The 20427-nt window shown below is 42.7% G+C and overlaps 1 protein-coding gene across 2 annotated transcripts; it reads left to right on the top strand.

Moving 5' to 3' along the window:
• Positions 1-697: 697 nt before the first annotated feature.
• On the top strand, positions 698-20358 carry tmem87a (transmembrane protein 87A). 2 transcript variants are annotated; one of them, XM_088345953.1, is made up of 22 exons: positions 698-905; positions 1011-1083; positions 1185-1273; positions 3673-3792; positions 3861-3908; positions 5503-5547; positions 5928-6032; positions 6224-6304; positions 6965-7013; positions 8342-8403; positions 8472-8655; positions 9962-10061; positions 10119-10212; positions 10282-10361; positions 11244-11350; positions 11416-11474; positions 14059-14162; positions 14231-14304; positions 16554-16615; positions 18115-18167; positions 18240-18270; positions 20124-20358. In XM_088345953.1, exons 1-22 carry the CDS (start codon positions 780-782, stop codon positions 20163-20165), a joined length of 1788 nt encoding a protein of 595 aa, XP_088202079.1. In that variant the 5' UTR covers positions 698-779; the 3' UTR covers positions 20166-20358. The 2 variants fall into 2 exon arrangements, with proteins under 2 accessions (XP_088202079.1, XP_088202077.1); XM_088345951.1 differs by having other exon boundaries at positions 6962-7013.
• The last annotated feature ends 69 nt before the right edge of the window (positions 20359-20427 follow it).

Genomic DNA, 20427 nt, shown 5'->3' with positions numbered 1-20427 from the left:
TAATGCGGTGGAGAAATGAGTTTTTCTTTGACAAAACCTTGAAGGAGCTGACAACATGATTGGCCGCCATCTTTATTCCCTCAAACGTTTTTTTTTTTCATTTTGCACATAAATTTTGTTTCTGTTTTACACTCAAAAAATGAAGAAAAAAAAAATAGAATATAGTTAAAAAAAGGCTCCATTTGTTTTCTCATTTGAAGTATTATCAAGCTCTGCCCACGCAAAAAACTGGGGTAAAAAAAGAAAAACAAAAGAAGAAAAAGATAAAAGTACAAATGGTAAATAGATAGAAAAAAAGAAAATAATAAAGCAAATAAAACGCTGGAAACAAAATAATAAAGGAAAAGGAGAAAAAGAAGAGATGGGAAAAAAAGCTAGGGCAAATAACAATACAAATAAAAAACAGAATAAAGAAGGAAAAATAATAAAGCTAGAAAAAGGGTCAAAAGATAGGAAAAACAAATTGAAAAAAAGGAAAAGGAGATAAAAAATGAGAAACCAGGCAGGAAAAGGGCAAAAAGAAAGAAAAATTAAGAAGAGAGCTGGGAAAAAATAAAAGAAAAAAGATGAAAACAAGAAAAATATAAGAAAAAAAGAGAAAAATCTAGAAAAAAGAAGAGAAAAATAAAATTAAAAAGGAAGAAGGACAACAAAGTAAGATATATATTAATGCTGCGAGTTGTCGATTGCTGATGACATCACGGTGACGTTTACGGAAGCAGGAAGTGGCGGCCCCCAGTCCAGCCGTCTCGGGACTTCCCCGTCTTTGGGTTTGGCTTATGGCGACGTTTTTGGGTCGCGGGCTCCGAACCGGGACGGTCCTGGTCCTGCTGCTGCTCTCCGGACTATACGGACCGGCACGTGCGGTGTCGGAGCAGGGAAAATGGCTCGTCAACACGGACGGCGTAAGTTGGCCGTGCTGGTGACGTCGGCGCACTCGAGAAGTTTCCGAGACTCTTACTAACACCGGGACAACATTTGCCCTTTCAAACGTTATTTTTGTCTTGCAGGAGACTTTAAAGAAGCACAACCTTTTCGTCTTCGCGAAAACACTCTTCAACAACAGTGTCATTCATCTCAAATGTAAGCGCGCGCGCATGCGCACACTGCACGTTTTTCGCGTGGATTCGAATGTGAGTTCGTGCACGTTTTCTTTCTGATTTTGGTCCTTTTCTGTGCGCCAGTGGCGTGCAATTCCTCCTCGCCCGTCTTCTTGAACGTGTCCTGGTACCTGAGGAACTCTCATTGCTACGATGAAGTCTTCGGCCTGGACGTAAGACGCGCACCTTCTTATCTGAGTTCTTTATTGCACCTCCATACACAACAATGATGCGTCAATATTTTCTATATAAACAAACCAGATAACAAGAAATATTACTCGACATTCCAGGGGGAGACGGATACTGTTGGGAATTAATGATCAAAATGTAGCGTTGACCAAATTGTTCGAATGAGTTATCTGACTCCATTAGCCAAACACAATTATGCGCGCTCGTTTCTCGAGAGAAAATGAACAGGAAACCCGACATTTTCACACGAGGGCAGATGTATTCTCCTTAACAAAAGAACTTTGTGAACTCCATCGAAGACGGACAAAGTGACGTTGGAGTCTCTGGGAAGCCTTTTTCTGAAGTCCTTTAGCTTTCTCCTATTGGCCATCTTCTCCCCGCATAAGGGTTTGCCGGCTCCTCCCATGGGCGTGCCAAGGAACCCCAACGTGGGCTTCACAATCTCATAGACGAGCGTCTTAATGTCTGTCGTCCTCAAAGCAACGCCTGCGTCAACCGTCAAGAGTCCTGTTATCAAAATTCCCTAGACAAAATATCATGCGTTTCGAACAGCCTGTCCTGTCATTGAACTAAAGCCCACTCGGTGAAAATCTTGCATTAAACTCAATAAATGTAACTTGTATTCAATCGTATGACATCCTTTATAGTCAAACGTATAAGATCCTTCAATACATAAAATGCTTTTAGTGTTACCTGTGGCTGTCAGCAAGGCTATGTACTTGGTCCCCTCCTTTCCGGTAAAATTTGCCTCAAATCCCAATCCAAGACATAAATTGAATGCTGTTCTTGAACCGTTTGGAGAATCTGGACACTCAATGGTTTGTCCCCACTGCAAGTGGTCATCTGATTTGGAACACACAGAAGTAGAAGGTTTTTACTCTCGCCTGATTTTTATAGAATAGAATAGAATATACCATTATTGTCATTGTTACAAAATGGGTTGACATATTGTGACAACGAAATTGGGCATGACACTCCAGTTTCACACATTCACAGTAGAAACCAAGAAGATAAGGAACAGAGAAGATAAGGTTATAAAACAAGGAGGATAAGGTTATAGTTATCATTTACACAATATTTACACAAGGAAATGATTGCAATTAAATGCCTGCAGATGCGTGTAGCATGGGCAACAAAGCTGGTAAGCAGCATGAAGCCTTACCTGGTCATGGGTCTAATTTGATCACCTTCCAAAAAACTAAACCTTGTGTTTTACGCATTTATCAAAGGGAAGTTTAATAGACGGCACAAAAATCTTTGCAAATATTTATGTATTTGACTTTGGCCAATTTTTTAGAAATTGGAAAAGATTTTGAATTCTCTTTCCAGAAGTCAATCCATGATTGTGCACACTTGCGTAAAAATGAATCACGAGTGGGATTACGCGCACTTATGCCAGGGTGTGATTTGAAGAAAATAGTGACATCTTCATATCCATTGGCTAACCAAGATGTCATTCATCGTTTGAATCGATCACTATTGGCTACAGTGATTTGGAGGTAAAGGAGGCAGTACAGGCCCAGATCGTGCATGTTGTGGACCATGAAGCCTGCAACTGGCTTTAAAGGATGGCAATCGAAAGTTCAGATGCCAACAGCTTTTAGAAAATCATTTCACTAGTCTCTTTATTTCCAAACGGGAATTATGGGGCTAAACAGACGGTTAGCAACAAGGAATGTCCGTCGATGCAGATATGCTTTCCGGCTGATTGTTTTTTTTTGTGTCTGCCGTGTTTTGGAGTCAATACTTGACACGCGTGGATTCAATGGAATCTCGCGTGTATAAGGAGACCATGGTTGAGTATTATCATCGAAAGTGATAGATGCAAGTCTTTGGTGAGCTACCCCGGCTTTACAGTGCTGGGGTATCTTGTTTCAGACTGATGGGGATGCTCCGCCGTGGTTGTTGATTTCTCGGCTTCCTCGCTCCTGGTGGAACGCACAATAATAACATTAGTGGCCTACCAATGACATGTAGGTCTGACGAATGTGTCTTGGCCCTTATTTGTTTGGCCCTTAACCACAAAGAGTCTCAAAGGGCTGCACTGACCACAGATTATTGCAAACCACAGACCATTATGACACCATCCCCTGATCTAAAACCTATATGAGGGCAAGGAAAAACTCAAAAACCTCAACATGAGGAAAATGAAGAAACTTTGAGAAGGGACCGCACATGAGGTCATCCACACCTGTAAGCGACCAGAAAGTCCAACCTGTTCTTAAGGACCTTCCCTGTGCCTTTTAAAAAATATAGTTTAAAACGGCCTATCTCTCCTAAAGGGCGTGAAAATGAAAGAACTGCATCAACCGATAACGATAATCACATGGGCGCGGCGGACTAATATGTGTCCGTGTCCTGATTTGTCCCGGCTACCGTGCAGGAGAGCGGCGCCGACGGCTACTTCGGCTCCACCCAAGTGAATCCGGGAGGAGGTTCGGGTTTCTACGTGTTCCACCAGTACCCGCTGGTGTCCTGCCAGCCTCACATGGACCCCAACATCGTAAGACCAAGCACACCCCGACACACGGTATGCGCTCGCTAAAAAGTGATCCTTTTGCGTCGCCACAGTTGGGTCTGGCATCCTTCGATGAGGAGACGCCGCTCACCCAATTTCAGGTGAGAAAAGACAAGATTTCCTAACCATGATCATGTTCAGACCTAAATATTCCTTTTTAAAATAAAAGCTCTGAAGCCTTTCCCAGTTGTTTTCTGCCTTCAAAAGGACAGCGTGTCTTTTTCACCCCTAGTGGTCATGATTGAGCAGTGCAACTAAAACAAATTCTACAAAGCACAAGACAAGAATATAAAGTACAGACACTCAAAGTGACCAAATTGTACCCATCTTCTCGGGTGTTTTTTATTTTTTATTTTTTGCAAAGAATGAGAAAAAAATGGATAATTTGGGAAAAATTTAGTCGACAATAGAAATGTTTTCAAATGTTCCTTATTTTTGTTCAGCCGTTTGCAAAAAAAAAAGTAAAAAAAAAAAGGTAAAAGACAAAAATAATTAAAAACAAAAAATGAAAAGAACATGGGGGGAATTAAGAGAACGAAGAAAAAGGGGAAAAAAGACAGGTTTTTGGTGCTCTACCTCATGAGCAGTCATTCCGAAGAAAAAAAGAGCAATAGGAGAGAAGAACGATGCGGTTGTGCCTGCAAACATTTAACACAAGTGGCCATTGGCCGACTTTCTGGTGAGAAAAGACCAAATCAAATCAAGGCCGCGCAAACGGCAAACCAGTAGTATGACTTTAGTCGGTTGGGCCCGGCGGACGAGCTTCTCTCTGAACACGGGGCCCCTCGCTTGCAAAATAGCCACTTCTCATTCCCAAACCCAGTTTTGACAAAATGGCTAAAGCGAAATGACGAGCAGGAGTCCGCCCCGCTCGGTGGAAAGATACACTTGGACAAACAATGCCTCTTTTTAACACTACTGCAGAGTGGATTTGATTTGAAAGAGGAAGTCGACCCACCCAGAAGATTTACTCGCAATAAGAATCTAGACACGGCCATCCAAATACTAACGACGTTTTGATATAAGAGCTACGAATCATATTCCGCTTTTCCCTAACTTTCAATGCTACAATGTGTAATATTTGACCATTACATAGCGCTGAGTTGTGTGGTGCAACCAAAAACAAGTGAGGAAATGAAATCCAAATAAATACAAATATTTTTTTGAAGAAAATAATTAAAAAAAAGGAATAATCGAGAGGAAGAAAGGAAACTAGAAAACAAACAAGAAAACAGAGGGAAAATGAAGATCGGAGAAAGGTGGGGGCAAAAAAGCTTGTTATTCTTGCCGAAAAATGGCAAATAATCATGTCAGCTCTGTCGAGGTCAACCTCATGTTATGTCAAATACAAATTTCTCTGAGTCATTTTTACAATAGTTGGCTATTCTTTTCTGGATGCTTTTTCACCTTTTGAATTGGTCTCATTTGCACTGAAAGGAAAAGCCCTCCAATTTTGTTCTACTTGTAAAATGACCATCAAGGCCATTCAAATGGATCTTGTTTTTGAAGGAATCGGTCAATACGACACGCCGTCCCCTTTGAGGGAGGGCATAGTTCACCTTTTTCCTCCTAGAAACGCCCAAAAATCAGAAGGCCTGATTTTTCAAAGATGAGATCAAAAAGAGGGAAACGGGGTTTAGCCACCAATGTTTAACCTTTCCTCTCCTTTTTGAGCTTTTTATGGTCCATTTTCAGGCCAACGCGGAGAAGAACCCTGGTAGGAGGCGAAGGGCGGAGGAGGTGAGAACCTTTTGCACAATTTGTCCCGTTGGACGGGTTCGCTGGGTCGGCCTATCGAAACGACTCCATTAAAAAAAGATAGGGGCGGGGTTCGTTCGGCTCTTTGAAATCATGGAAAATGCTTGCATTTGAATGCTAGGAAATTGAATTTTGGCTTGAAAGGATTTCCATCGCCGTGGGTCCTGGCAGTCCGTCTTGATAGACCAAGATTACAAATGAAGATTTTTTTTTTTTTTAAAGTGCGTGTAAAAATGACGCTGACGGGGGCTCTGGTTGTCAAGTCGAACGCTATTATCTATTTTGTACCTTAAGTGAGGCCACCAGTTTTTTGTGTCCGTCTGGTATTCTGTGACAGCGTCTCCCTTTTGCCCCCGGTCCAGACGGCTGCAGGTCCAGAAGACGAGAAGAAGAAGAGCACGACCGCGGCGGCGGCGGCAACTTCTGCAGGAAATGTCCAAGGAGACGTCCGACATCCTCCGAAACAGGTTCAAAAAATCAAATGGGTTTTGAAAGGCGAGCAAATTGATCACGGATGCGTGGCGCCATTGATACTCGGCAAAAAGTGCATGGAATTGCCTCCCCTGCCGTGCACTTTTCACTTTTGTCCAGCAGAGGGCGTCCGTTTCCCTCCTAATTCTGTTTCTTGTCGGTGATTTTGTTGACCCCACCCCTTCAGGCTGCGGCCCACCCCCACCTGGACGCGGTGGCCCAAACTTGGGCAGACGGGCCTTACATGTTCCTGCTCAACATCCGAGAGGTCAGACTTTTTGTTTTCGGACAAATTCTCGTAGGATGATTGTGCCATTTTCTTTCTAGTTTTTTTCTGTCTATTTTGCTTTCTTTTCTTTTTTCTTTTATATATTCATTTACTTTATTCAATTGTTTATTTTTTTATTTAGCAATGTATTACTTTAGTTATTTCCTTTTTTTCTCTCTTTTTTAATGTTTACATTTTTCTTTTTTGTTTGCTTTCCTTTTTCTATTTCTGTTCTGTATTTCTCCCTTCTTTCTTCCATCCTTTCGGTCTTTATTTCTTTTCCCTTTTTCCTTAATTTCTTTTCTTCATTTCCTTTGTATTACATGTTTTTTTATTTGACCTCTTAATTTATATTCTTTTTTTCTTAGCTTTTTTCTTTCTTCTCTTTATTTCTTATGACTTTAGTTTTTTTTTCTTTATTTCTTTTTAATTTTTTATGATCAGTGATTATGATTCAAAGTATCTTTGCGCCTTTTTCTTTTATTTAATTGTTCAGTCATTTGTTTCCTGGGAACTTGGTGATGATGATCCCTGATCATTGTTCCTAACATCACTGCTCCTTTTGAAGAAATATCTATCTTTAGTTTTTTTTGCGTGTTCTGTAGTATTTACGTTTCTCCAACTTTCTGAGCATTCTGACTGGTTTTGGACTTGCAGCAGACTCCGAAACCGGAGGTGAAAGACAAGACGGTCCCCTGGACCCTGCAGCGTGAGTATCATATAGTAACAGGGGCTTTTCCTGTGTCCTAGGAAAAGGATGCTACAGTGGTACCTCTACTTACGAATCAAATTCCTTTTGGGAGTAACTTCGTAACCTGAAAACCTCGTAATAGAGACACCTTTTGAACGGTTCGATTCCCGGCTCCTCCGTGTTATATGTCGAAGTGTCTTGCCCAAGGACGCTGTTTAACTTTTACTGTGTCATACTTTACTTTTCATTTCACATGTTTATGTTTTGTTCTGCGGTTGTTTTTATTTACAGTCAAGAAAATAAGTATCCGAACACCCTGCTATATTGCTATTTCTCCCACTTAGAAATCATGAAGGGGTCTGAAATTTTCATCACGGGTGCATGTCCGCTGTGAGAGAGATAAACTAAAACGAAAAAGCCAGAAATACACTGCAAAGCGCTTTGGTAAGTCTTCAGTGACTTGAAAAGTGCTATAGAAATGCAGACCAGTTACCAGAATGTAAATGCGTTAATCCGTTCCAAGCCCCGCAAATGTAGGATATTTTTTAACTATCGTAAATCCTAAGAGAGCATCAGATCATGAAACAACTACATGTTCAAATGAGGTTACAGCACAATCAACATAAAACGAGAGGCACATCATGTCAAAAAACACAGAAAAAAGGAGATAATACAAACTTCCCTTTACCTTTTAACCGGCCTCTTTGCTGACTGGTCCTCGGTAGTGTTTTTTGCCTGGCGTTTCTTGAAAAACGGATCCAATGACGTCTGCATTTGCCGGCTTTTGATCATCTGTCAGAAATGTGCCATCGTAATAAGCAATAGGCTGACCCGTCAACACTTTTTCCGGGTGATTTCTTTCCGCAAATTCTGAGCCAAAATGTCTTTCATTTGGACTGATGGAATGATGGCTGTGTCCTCTTCTTTGTCGTCTCTGAACTCCTCCTGACTGGCATTTTTCATACCTTTCTATTATCTCTTACTGTGTTTCGATGGCCATGAAAAGGCTCTTCCTCTCTCATGGGGTTCATCGTGAATGATGGCTCTTAGTAATGCTAACATAAAGTAGACTGCTTACAGAGCGGGAAGGCGACACGAAGAGCATGCCGGGATTCACGCGTACGCACAGAGTTGCCAGGTAGAACTCTAGGAGTGGCGAGTAGCACTGCGTACCGTACGGTATTTTTGACTTGAATGTAACTGGAGGTAATATTTTCCGCTTCAGGTACCTTGTAACCTGAAACATTTGTATGTCGAGACATTTGTAAGTAGAGGTCCCGCTGTACTTTGGATCAGGACAACTGGTGTCCCTCGTCAGACTTTTCAAGGCCTTCCTTTCTCGGCAGTGGACGTCCGCATGAAAGGAGCCCACGACTACATCTCGGCCTCGGAATGGCCGCTCATGCTGGTGAGGACGGCGCTCCGGAGGATGCCCAGGAGCTGTCCATCCAGCGTCTGTCTTTTCGTCCCGCCCAGTTCTACATGTCCATGTGCGTGGCGTACGTCCTGCTGGCGCTTTTGTGGCTGCTGCTGTCGGCGCGCTACTGGCGAGACCTGCTCCGGATCCAGTTCTGGATCGGGGGGGTGGTCTTCCTGGGGATGCTGGAGAAAGCCGTCTACTACGCCGAGTTCCAGAACATCCGTTACGACGGGCAGTCAGGTGAGTCCGGCCCGGGGGGAAGACGGGGCCCGAAAGATCCGGGACGGGGCCGTCTGTACTAGAGCTTGAGCGAACCCCAAATTTCATGTTTTGATTGTGAGTACTCGGGAGGAGGAGTGATGATACAAACGTAAAGTCTGTCTTTTGTAACCGAGAGTGCATAAACATTCACGTCTTTCATATTTTTGTGTCCGCGAAGGTAACAAGAACTCGAAACATTTTGACGGCTTGAAAATCGGGCCAGCGCTACGAGCGACAGTGCGTCCTTAAGAATCTAGCGCAGCGCTTTAAAAGAGAGAGAGTGGAAAAGAGCAGTGGCTGGTGGATATTATACGGGGACAGGAAGTTGTTCTTTGAATCGACATTGCAAGAGTCAAGTACAGTACCTCGGTTTTTCTTTCTTCGATCAATGTTTCTTTTTTAGTGTTTTCCGTTGAGTGTCCACGCATCGTTTTCGAATCCGTTTTGTATTTGTGTATAACGAGCACTTTTTTTCGTAACCTCAAAAAACTCCACAGTTAGGGTGGCCGTCATATATTTTTTGGTAGTACATCACCGTACTTGTCCAACGATCGATCCGTTGAAAAATATGGCCGATGACATTTGCGTAACCTCGGATGCAACGGTATTCGAACCCGGATCGCGGTGATGAGAGTGCAGGTTGTATTTTTTGAATCGACCCGGAACGTGTACTGTTCCTCCCCACAATGACGAGGAAGGGTTGCAGAATATTCCAGGCGCCTGGGACTCCAAGTTGACAGATCGGGCGCCTAACCTAAAATGGCGGATCGCGTTAACATAACACGTGGGTGTGCTCTGAAACAGACGGTAATGGTAGTGAACAGCGATTGCATTCAGCTCATTTTTTCCTTTCAAGTAGGCGTTTGTTGCTCTTTTGTCGTTTGCGGTCGGTACAATCTCGTGCGGCTAGCTCCCGGTCAGTGTCGAGGCTGCCGAGGGCTTTGAGGTCTTGTTTGCTCCCGGTCGGCAAGCTTCGGCTGCCCCACCGTGTGTCGTTTGGATGGCTAGTTTGGTGTTAGCGCCACTTTTGCCGGTTATTTCTGGCGAGCTCACATTTATTGCCGTTGTCGACTCCCGGCTACCCTGGCTGCTCGCTGGCTTCTTTCGTCAATCGGTCTTGGTTAGCCCCCTGTGTGCCGATGTATCCCCTAGGACCAAAACTTTGCTTAAACGCTTCTACTAATGAAGACAATGAATAATATGGCGGCTTGCGAAGTAGGGCAGGGTGCTGGTTTTCGTTTGAAATTGTGCGATTTTTTTTTTTTTTTCTCCCGTTTGTCTTCAGTTCGGGGGGCGGCGGTCTTGGCCGAGGTCCTGTCGGCGGTGAAGAGGACCCTGGCCCGGGTCTTGGTCATCATCGCCAGTCTGGGATACGGCATCGTCAAGTAGGCGTGGCAATTTACCAGTGGGCGCGGCCACTCTCTCACCCTTGTTTGTGATAGGCCCAGGCTGGGCGCCCTGTTGCACCGGGTGGCGGGCGTGGGCCTGCTCTACCTGATGTTCTCGGCGGCGGAGGGCGTCCTCCGCGTCAACGCCGTAAGTCCTTCGAGGGGGCGTGTCTACCGCCGAGGTGTGACGTCACCGCCCCGCCCTTTTCTCTCTCAGGATCGAGGAAACAACGCGAGCAGCATCCTCCTGTGTGACGTGGTGCTGGCCTTCACCGACTCCTGCATCATCTGGTGGATATCCTCTTAGGCCGCCAGAGGGCGACAAACTCTTTGCTGATGGCGTTGTTTTACTGAGTTCCTCCTAGTGGTAAAACAAAGCTTGATTCAATATTCAATTGAATAAGCAAAAATACTCTTTACTTTTTTTTCCCCCTTCCCTTTTTGCTTTTTCTCCTTATTTTGTTTGTTTTTCTCATTCTTTCGGTTTTTAATTGTTTTCCTTTTTTCCCCTTTGTTTTTTTCTTGTTTCCTTTTTTATTTATATCATTTTCTTTTTGTTATTTTTCCCTTTTATTTTTTGCTCCTCTTTTCTTACTATTTCCACAATTTTTAACTTTATTTTCTTTGTTCCCTTTACCATTCTTTTTATCTATCTTATCTATCTTTTACCTGTCGTCCCCTCCTTTTTTTCTATATTTTTTTCCCCAGGTAATTTTTGTTTATCATTTATATATTTTCTCTTTCTTTATGCTTCTTTTTTCATGCTTTTTCTCTTTTTTGTTTTATCTTCTTTTCTTTTTGACTTATTTCTCAATGTTTCTTAGTTTGTTTTTCTATTCCTCCCTTTTAACATTTTCTTCTTGATTTTTTTTTTCTTTCACTTTCCATTTTTACTTTTTCGTTTTTGTCCTTTTTTATCTTGTTTTTTTTTCTCTTTCTTATTTTCTATCTCCTTTTCCTTTTTTTGTTTTATTCCTTTTCGCTGGAAAGAAAACAAGTCTACGTAGTTTATATTCCCCTTTTCGTTTAGTGTCGCATCACATAACAGAACGCCATCTCGTGGTCCAGAATCACACGTTGTCCCTTTAAAACGAGACAGGATCGATGCTTTTCTCCCAAAACAAATCGCCGCCATTGCTCTTTTCTTATTTGTTATCCTTGACTGCCTGTGGGGCACATTTTCGTGAGCCTGGCCCAAACCATGAAGCTCCTGAAACTCCGCCGCAACCTGGTCAAGCTCGCGCTCTACCGACACTTCACCAACACGCTCATCTTTGCCGTCATCGGTACGTAAACTATTTTCCGATCTGGTGATTTAGAGTCGGGGGATTTCAAAGTCTGTCTCTCGCAGCCTCCGTCATCTTCATCATTTGGACCACCAAGACCTTCAAGATGGCCAAATGCCAGTCGGTGAGTTCTACCGTCAATCGCTTTCAGTTCGAATTGGCCTCCTATTGTGTCTAGCGCTTATCATGAAGGACGTCATACTCGAATGCCCTAGGGGGGAAAACTTCCTGTTGCAGGTTAACAGGACTGATCGTAACACAGTTTTAAGAGAATCCTTTCGTATCATTTCATAGCGTGTCAGAATTATATTGATACCAGCACCAAGAACAGTTTCTTTTCCTGCATACCTTGGTGGAACTTTCTTCACTTTGTTGAAGACTGTTCTTGCGCACCGCATGGTGTGGGATTGACTCACTCTGGATCCTGAAGCGTATTTGTCCCCGTGGGTGCAAAGGCCAAGAAATAAATCCATTTAGAAATTAATACAAAGGAATACAACGCATCAATTTAAAAATAAATGAAAAAACTAGGATAGGCGTCCTTTGACCAACGTTTTGAACCCAACGCGGCCCCTTAAGGACTCCAAATACTTGAACACCCCTGGTTTATGTTGACATGCACACACTCGTGCTACATACATCATGAGCTTTTGTTCGCTTTTCTACATTTTCACGTATCGAACATGACGTCACAAAAATCTGTCGCTGAGAAAAACGTCTATTTTACAAATTGCCCAAAAAACAACACCATATACAGTGGAACCTGGGTTCTCGACCATAATCCGTTCCAGAACCTTGTTCGAAAACCGATTCGGTCGATCACGGAAAATCGTTTTTCCCATTAAAAGTCATGTAAAATCGTTTCAATCCGTTCCAACACCCTGAATGTTTACCACGAACGTAAACATGAAGCTAATCCAGGCTAATCGTACGTTCGCGTTAGCGTCATCTTCCGTACGAAAGAACATGAACGTGCAAAAATAAAAAAGGATTATGAATAGGATTTCTTACCTTTGTGGTGGACGGTGGGGAGAGAAAAATCCTCAAAAGGTTATCAACCTCCTCCAAAAATTGCGGCATCACTCGATTTCACAGCCTCCTTATTCTTTACTATCGTACCGATCGTAGATTTAGCCGCGCTGTATTCACTAGCGAGATCGGAAATTCCTACACCTCTTTCATATTTAGCTATTATGTCTTTCTTAAAGGCAATAGTTGTGCGAACAACTTGTCTTTTTTCACCTGTCCCGCTTGCACCGACCTTCTTCGGAGGCATAATTAGGGGCTAAAACACCCGTACGCCGCTCAGCATCGCACCCTAGCGTACCGGCGTTCGAACTCCCATTTTATGACTGAACAGCCAAGCAAGAATTTCTCCAAATTTTTGGTTAAACACCGATTTGTCCGAAATGAGAGGCGTTCGAAAACCGAGGTTCCACTGTATATATCTATATATATATATATATATATATATAGATATATATATATAGATATAAAATATTATACTTGAATCAATGTACGTGTAACTAATGCTGGAATCCATTTATATTTAGGAAGCGCTTACAGAAATTAACTGTCTGAGGAAAGTGTACTATTTTTCTTAAAAATGATTGTTATTCTAGCGGTACGGTGAATGGGTGGGTAGCGCGTTGACCCGCCGTGCGAATGTCGTGGGTTCGAATCCAGTAACCAGCCTTCCTGTGCGGAGTTTGCACGTTCTCCCTGTGCATGCGTGGGTTTTTCCTCCCACATTCCAAAAACGTGTGTCAGGTTAATCGGCCGATCCAAATTGTCCCAAGGTGGGAATGAGCGAGTGAGTTGGAAAGCGGTTGAGGGTGTCCCCTTGCCCCAAAATAGCTGGGATGGGCTCCAGCACCCCTGCCACCCTACTGAGGATAAGCGGTGCAGATAACGGCTCATTTTTTCAAAAACCCCTTCCGAGCAAATACAGAGCAAATAATGATGAATCGGGCGTCATTCACCGTCAAATAGAAAACAAAACAAACAAAAACAGACGCAGAGACAAGCGTGACATCCCCCTCCACTCATTCCCCCACTACTCCTATTGAATGCGTTCTGCCCCGAACAGCTCTGCTAAAAGTAAGATCAAAGCAGCAAACGAAGCATCAGGGCTTTTTGAACCGAGCATTGGTAACACCTTCCATCCATCCATTATCTGCACCGCTTATCCTCAGTAGGGTCGCGGGGGTGCCGGAGCCCATCCCAGCCATCGCTGGGCAGTGGGCAGGGGACACCCTGAACTGCAGGGGACACAGAGACAGACAACTCACTCCCTCATTCACACCTAGGGACAATTTGGACCAACCAAATAACGTGACATGCATGTTTTTGGAATGTGGGAGGAAACTGGGGTGCCCGGAGGAAAACCACGCAAGCACGGGGAGATCATGCAAACTCCACACAGGAGGTTCGATCTCATGACCTCAGAACTGTGCCGCACACGCGCTAACCACCGCGCTGCCGTGCTTTATTGAATTCAATTATTACCCAACACCGTGTGTAAACAAATGCATGGCAGAATTCATGTCAGTTTACAGCAGCCCCTTGACACAAAAAGATCAGCTCCAAAAAGCTCAAAGAATGCGCTAGCAGCAACTTAGCGACTTCTTTTTAGTCATCGTAGTCACCACACACTTTTAATAAAGGCACGGTTCAAGTTTCTGACGAAGAACCTTTAACTCCTGCAGGACTGGCGCGAGTTGTGGATCGACGACGCTTTTTGGCGTTTCCTGTTTTCGGCCATCCTCCTGGTCATCATGTTCCTGTGGCGACCGTCGGCCAACAACCAGAGGTTAGCTTCCAGGTCGTACCGATCTATCCGTCGGCTGCCGAAAATCCAATCGGACGGATGTGTTCCAGGTACGCCTTCCGCCCCCTGGTGGACGATGAGAGCGAAGAAGAGGAAGAGGAGCTGATGGTCAACGAAGCTTTCGGTCAGTCTTTCTCCAGTTTCCCGGGACGGAACTTTGCTACTCGAACCGCCGTTGTCGGTCAGGCAAACTTTCTTAACTTGCGCGAGCGCGCCCTCTTGTGAGAAGAATTGGAATTGCTCAAAACCGGCTCGGACGAGGTGGCGCGTCAAAAAGAGGGACGGTGTGTATAATGAAGTCCTTCCTAGTGGTCAAATCATTTGAAATAAAACAATATTGATCCGAACAATGAGCAAAAATACATGAACCGAAGTATCCTTAGCCAGCTTACTGCTATAAGCGCTCCGAAAAACACAGATTTTCCTTTTCCTTTTAAAATAGCCACATCTAGTCTCCATAGTTTGTATTCTTCCTTGTGCTTTTTAGCACTCATTTTTTGGGGTTGCACTACACCGCACAGCGAAATCTCGTGGTCACATATCATACAGGCAAACTATTTCCAAGGTAGTGCTTCTAGACTAACCCAAGTTGTCGAAAAATGCAATAGTGCAGTGACATTTAGCTGCAACAAAACAAGAAATACTAGAAAAATACTCCAGAAGTACTACTATGGAAATACTTCAAAAACACTCAAACGGAAGTTCAACAAAAAAACTACAGATATTCTAAAACAATACTACAATGAACAACTGCAAACAACCTCTACAGAAATACTACAAAATACCAATTACCATTAACACTTCTACAGAAATACTGCAAAAATACTCCAGAAGTACTACTATGGAAACACTTCAAAAACACTCATATAGAAGTACTACAGATATACTAAAACAATACTACAATGAACAAATGCGAACTACCTCTATAGCAATACTATAATAAAATATATACTACTACAAATTTTACAACAGAAAGACTATCACATAAATACACTACAACAGAAATATTACAGAAAATACAACCACAGTAATAATACCAAAATACTAAAGAAATACTGCACAAATACTACTATGGAAATACTACAAAGATACTACAGAAATACCAGAGTAATATTATGAAATGACTACGTTGGGAATACTTCATAAACACTTCTACAGAAATACTGCAAAAATACTCCAGAAGTACTACTATGGAAACACTTCCAAAACACTCATATAGAAGTACTACAAAAAACTACAGATATACTAAAACAATACTACAATGAACAAATGCGAACTACCTCTACAGCAATACTATAATAAAAAATATACTTCTTCACAAATTTTACAACAGAAAGACTATCACATAAATACACTACAACAGAAATATTACTGAAAATACAACTACAGTAATATTAACAAAATACTAAAGAAATACTGCAAAAATACTACTATGGAAGATTCTACAGAAATGCCAGAGTAATATTACAAAATGGCTACGTTGGGGATACTTCAACAACATTTCTACAGAAATACTGCAAACATACAGTTACACTACTACTATAAACAAAATAAGAAGCAGTGGCTCAGGAGGTAGAGCGCTCGTCTTGGGATCAAGGGATCGCAGTTCGAATCCCGGCTCCTCCGTGTTACATGTGGAAGTGTCCTTGGGTAAGACACTGAACCCCCAATAAGCAGGTTGGGAAGTCTTGACTTGAAAAGCGCTATAGAAATGCAGATCATTTCATTTATAACAAAAGAAGGAGGAAGAATAGCAGTTGAATTTTAAGCCGAACATCTCGAAAGAACCTATTTGTTCATGAAACAGAAAACGTGTTCTTGTGTTGGTCTCGCTGGTTGTTGTGCACGACTTCTAGATAGTAATCCTGTCTTATCATCTCGTCAAAATCATATCGATCGCATAAATGCGTCCCGGTTCAAATGTCAAATTTGCGTTTCGGTGCCGTGAGAAAATGGGGATTTAGCTCTTCAGTCGCTTCCATGTGTTTCACCGGAGGATATGCCTCCTTTGCACTTGCTAGTCATTGAACCCGAGCTTCTCGCGTGGCATCCCAAAAACCAGATTCGGAATATCGATTGTCCTCGTCAAGGTGCATAGAAACTTGCTTCGGAGCATCCGGTCATTCGTTCCGCGCTAAAACAAAATGGGTCAACGTGGCATGTTTTTTCATCCCGGCTTGGCAATCGTGCATTAAGCCAGTACGTTAAGCCAGACTAGATCAAGCTGAGCTTATTCAGTTAGCCCGTTCTTTTTTTCATTCCGCTTTTGTGCAATTCCCCGCCGGTCCGACAGCGAAATGCTCGAGTATGTTTACCAACTCTCTAGAAAAATGTGTCTAGTCTGTCTCATCGGAATTTTCTTGCCGCCCGCAGAAGGGATGAAGATGAGGGGAGCCAAGAACGACATCAACGGGGCCGGCAAAGCCAGCAAAGTGGTAAGCCGATCAATCACGCATGTCAATCACGGCCAAGCTCCGCCCCCTTTACTCCGTCGGAGATTGAAGATTGTGTGAAGAGCGCTACTTTGGCAAAAATTGTGCACATATCGTCTCAAAGTCACCAAAGGGGACTCGATTATTTATTGGAGGCTTCTTTTCAAGATTTCCTCAATGAAAACCTTTAGCTAGTCTAACCCTAAGCTGCATATATCCCCAGGACAAGCTTTTTACCATCTATAGCACATGTGTCAAACAGGCGGCCCGCTAGGGGATTGAATCCGGCCCGCAAGACAACACTTAGAGAAGCGCAAGAGAAAAACAAGCTGCAGTTTGAAATATATTAACTTGATGTTGCCAAAGCCTGGTGTCTCGGACAAAGACACTGTACTTGTATTTCTTTTTTTCTCTCTCTCCCTTTTCCACCCCTTTTCTCCCATTCTCTGTCTCTTTCACTCTCTGTGTTTCTTTTTCCTCTTCCTTTGTTGCTCTTTGTTTCTTTCTCTCTCTCTGTCTTTTTAACTTCTTTTGCTCTACCTTTTTTCCTTTTCTCTCTTTTATCTCTTCATACCCTTCGCGCTTTATTTTCTCTTTTCTCTCCTTCTGTCTTTTTATTTCTCTTTGGATTTCTTTCTTCCTCTCCCTTTCTTTTCCCCCTCTCGCACCACTTTTTATCTCTTTTGTTTCTCACACTCTCTCCCTCTCTTTTTCTTTCTTTGTCCCGCCCTCTCTCCTTTTCCCTCCCTCTTTCTCTTATTTCTTTATCCCTTTTTCTTTCTCTTGAATCTACTCGTCCGGCCCCCGACAGAATGTTTTTTCTATCGCGTGGCCCCCGAGTTCAAATGAGTTTGACACCCCTGATCTATAGGCTACCAGGAATGCCTTTTCATTAGTATTTACCTTGAGTCATTCAGCATAACATTGCTAACATTTCTTATCGTAGTTCTTCACGTATAAGTTATAGAAGCTTAGCTCCAAAGGTAAAGCCTAGGTTCACTCTGCAGAACTTAATCTTCAATTCTGATGACCAACGTGCAAAATTTATCTCATAACAGGCCTCTGAACTCCCTGGAAAAAAACATAAGCTAGCGTTAGCTTGACAGTAGAGATATGAATATATAAATAACATTTTATTTCTCCTCAGCAAAAGACAATATGTTACCTCAAATAGGATCTTGACTTACCTTAGAACAGATGCAGACATCTTTCTCCACGTTGAGTTGGTGCTGCAATCGACACATAACTTCATCCAAAGTGGACTCTCGTCTGAAATTAGACCCCATCAGTTCTCGGGATTCCTCGTATCGGGTCCCCATGCACATTGAACGACCAAGTTTTAAATGTAAGAAAAAACACTAAGAAGAGGAACCGCAATGCAATTTGAAGGGACATGCCAGCAGAGCTGGTCCAAGAGTTCAGCGTCTGTTACGTGGACCGCGATCGGCTCGCGGCGTTCGAAGGCGGGATTAGCCGTAAATCAACCGAAGGTTGTTTTTCAGGACGAAGATCTGAAGTGGGTGGAGGAGAACATCCCTTCGTCCATGGCTGACGTGTAAGTGTCCCCGCCGCCATCTCGCTATGTGAAAAATCTGGTACCGGCTCACCGAGAATTGTCTCCTCGCAGCGCCCTGCCGCCCTTGCTCGACTCGGACGAGGTGAGTGCAAAAACCCGCTTTCCGCCGATGACAAATTTTCGAGCGAGCTGCGGGAATTTTCTCAATTTGCTTTCAATTCTATCGATTTGATCCCGAATCTCATCCCGTAGTTACCGATTCAGCCAGCGGGTGGTGCTCAGATGAGTTCCCGCCATAGGCTCTTTTCTCATTGTTCACGAAAGAAGCGATACCCCAAAAATATTTCAATTTAGCTTTAGATGTTCCATTTTTCATTTCATTTCGATGAAAACTCTGTCAGTCGGCTCCAGTAATCCAATCAACAGGAGTAACATAACCAGTTAGCACAAGGGGTTGGGTGTGGTACTTATAGACTGAACAGGAGAGAAGTTTCTGTTGCAGAATATCTCTGCATGAGGTAGTGGGTGGAGCCCCATTTCATGTGGTGTGTCTTGGGCAAGTACAGCCTAGTGGTGCCCATCCCTCTCCAGGCCAACAGTCATGTACATTTATGTTTAGTACATTTATGTTCTTATTTTGTTTCATGAAGAAGCTATTTCGGATGGCATTGCAAAAAGAAAAAAGAAATATACCCGACAAAGTAGAAATCTTGCACATCATTTTCTAATCATTCTACAAAGATAGAATAAAACATTTGTTCCACAGGTAGATTATTTTGCTCAATTTAATGCACGCAAAGTTGTTTGTTTTAAATCAAATTAAAACAGGTTCGAGATATAATAGAATCAAAAGTGACCGCAAAAAGAAACCATCATTTTTGGGGGTATTTCCTCCTGTGCTACCGTGATCACAAATGAAAAGGAAATGTAACAGTCCGAGAATCAAGGTCAAAGTTTTACACCTGAACCGACTCACCGTGCTATGCAAAGGCCACACCGCCCGCCCGCAGCCAGAAAGAGCATTCGGTTTGCTTTTGTTTTTAAAAACCGAATCGTAACTTTGGATACTAATGAACTTCTTTTTCATACGCTCGGGAATCGATGGCGGGCCAAAGGAAATCATCCTACGACGTAGCGCAATTTATTCACACGCTTATGAATCTTGCGTTTATGTTGTCGTCTTTTCTCGGGTTTTTCTAGCGTGGTTTTTTTTCTCGACCATCTGCGAAAAGCTCAGGCCTCTCGGCTGCCCTCTCCAACGAATAGCATTGTGTCGTGACGGTTATACATTAAGAATCCAAATAGGAAACGAGGACACGGAAAAAATCATATCAAGTGAAAGAATAGATAGATGGATATAGATCTATATAGAGAAATAGATAGATAAATGGAGAGAATGAGAGAGAGAGAGATATAGAGAGAGATAGGTATAAAGAACGAGAGAGAGAGAGAGATAGATGTATAGAGAACGAGAGATAGATATATATATAGAGATATATAGAGAAAGAGATATAGATATAAATAGAGAGAGATAAATATAGAGAAAGAGAGAGATAGATAGATAGATATAAAGAGAGAGAGAGATAGATTGATAAAGAGAAAGAGAGGTGGATCGATAGATCGATAGAGAGAGAGCTATATATAGAGAGAGAGACTTTCCTCATCCCCTTTGGGAAATGGAGACTTCCAGCAGTATCCTTGTTTTGAAAAGGAAAATCATAAAATGAAAGAAATAGGATACAAAAATATCATATACTGAGTATTTCAATGAACGAAATGAGCCAAAGAATAAATCAATGACGAATGTGTCGTTTATTCGTACATTTCTGTCTACACGTGTCAGGATGGCGTGGTATGAACTCGATGACGTCATTGTTGTAAACGCGTGACCGGTCAGCAGGGGGCGCCAAAGTCCAGCTGTTTTTTTTTCTCCTTGTCACGAAGATGACTCTGAAAGGATTTCTTTTGGGGTTTTTTTTTCTTGTGGCGTTTCAGGAAACGAAGAGCACCAAGTTGGAGATGTCCAAGATGGAGTGAGCCACCACGCCCGACATTATGAGCTTCGTAAGCCTCGATGGGACCGGGTTCTTTCCTTTTGGGATGTGTATTTATGGAGATGAGCGTTGTTGGGTCTTTCTGTATCGGTGGGGGGGTTACTTTGTTTTTTGTTTTGTTTTTTAAAGATGAAATCACTTTTCTGCTTTCATTAAAGTGACTTTGAAAAATTCCACTTGGGTTGTCTCCCGTTCACTGCGATGATGAGTATTTTGAATGCAGAGTCTGGCGCCGGTTCGGGAAG

Source organism: Urocampus carinirostris, chromosome 10 (genome assembly GCF_059441175.1).
Source record: "Urocampus carinirostris isolate Australia breed hairy pipefish chromosome 10, RoL_Ucar_1.0, whole genome shotgun sequence".
In the NCBI taxonomy this organism is placed as follows: Eukaryota; Metazoa; Chordata; class Actinopteri; order Syngnathiformes; family Syngnathidae; genus Urocampus; species Urocampus carinirostris.
Note: the sequence above shows the minus strand (reverse complement) of the source record. Positions and strands in the feature narration are given on the sequence as shown.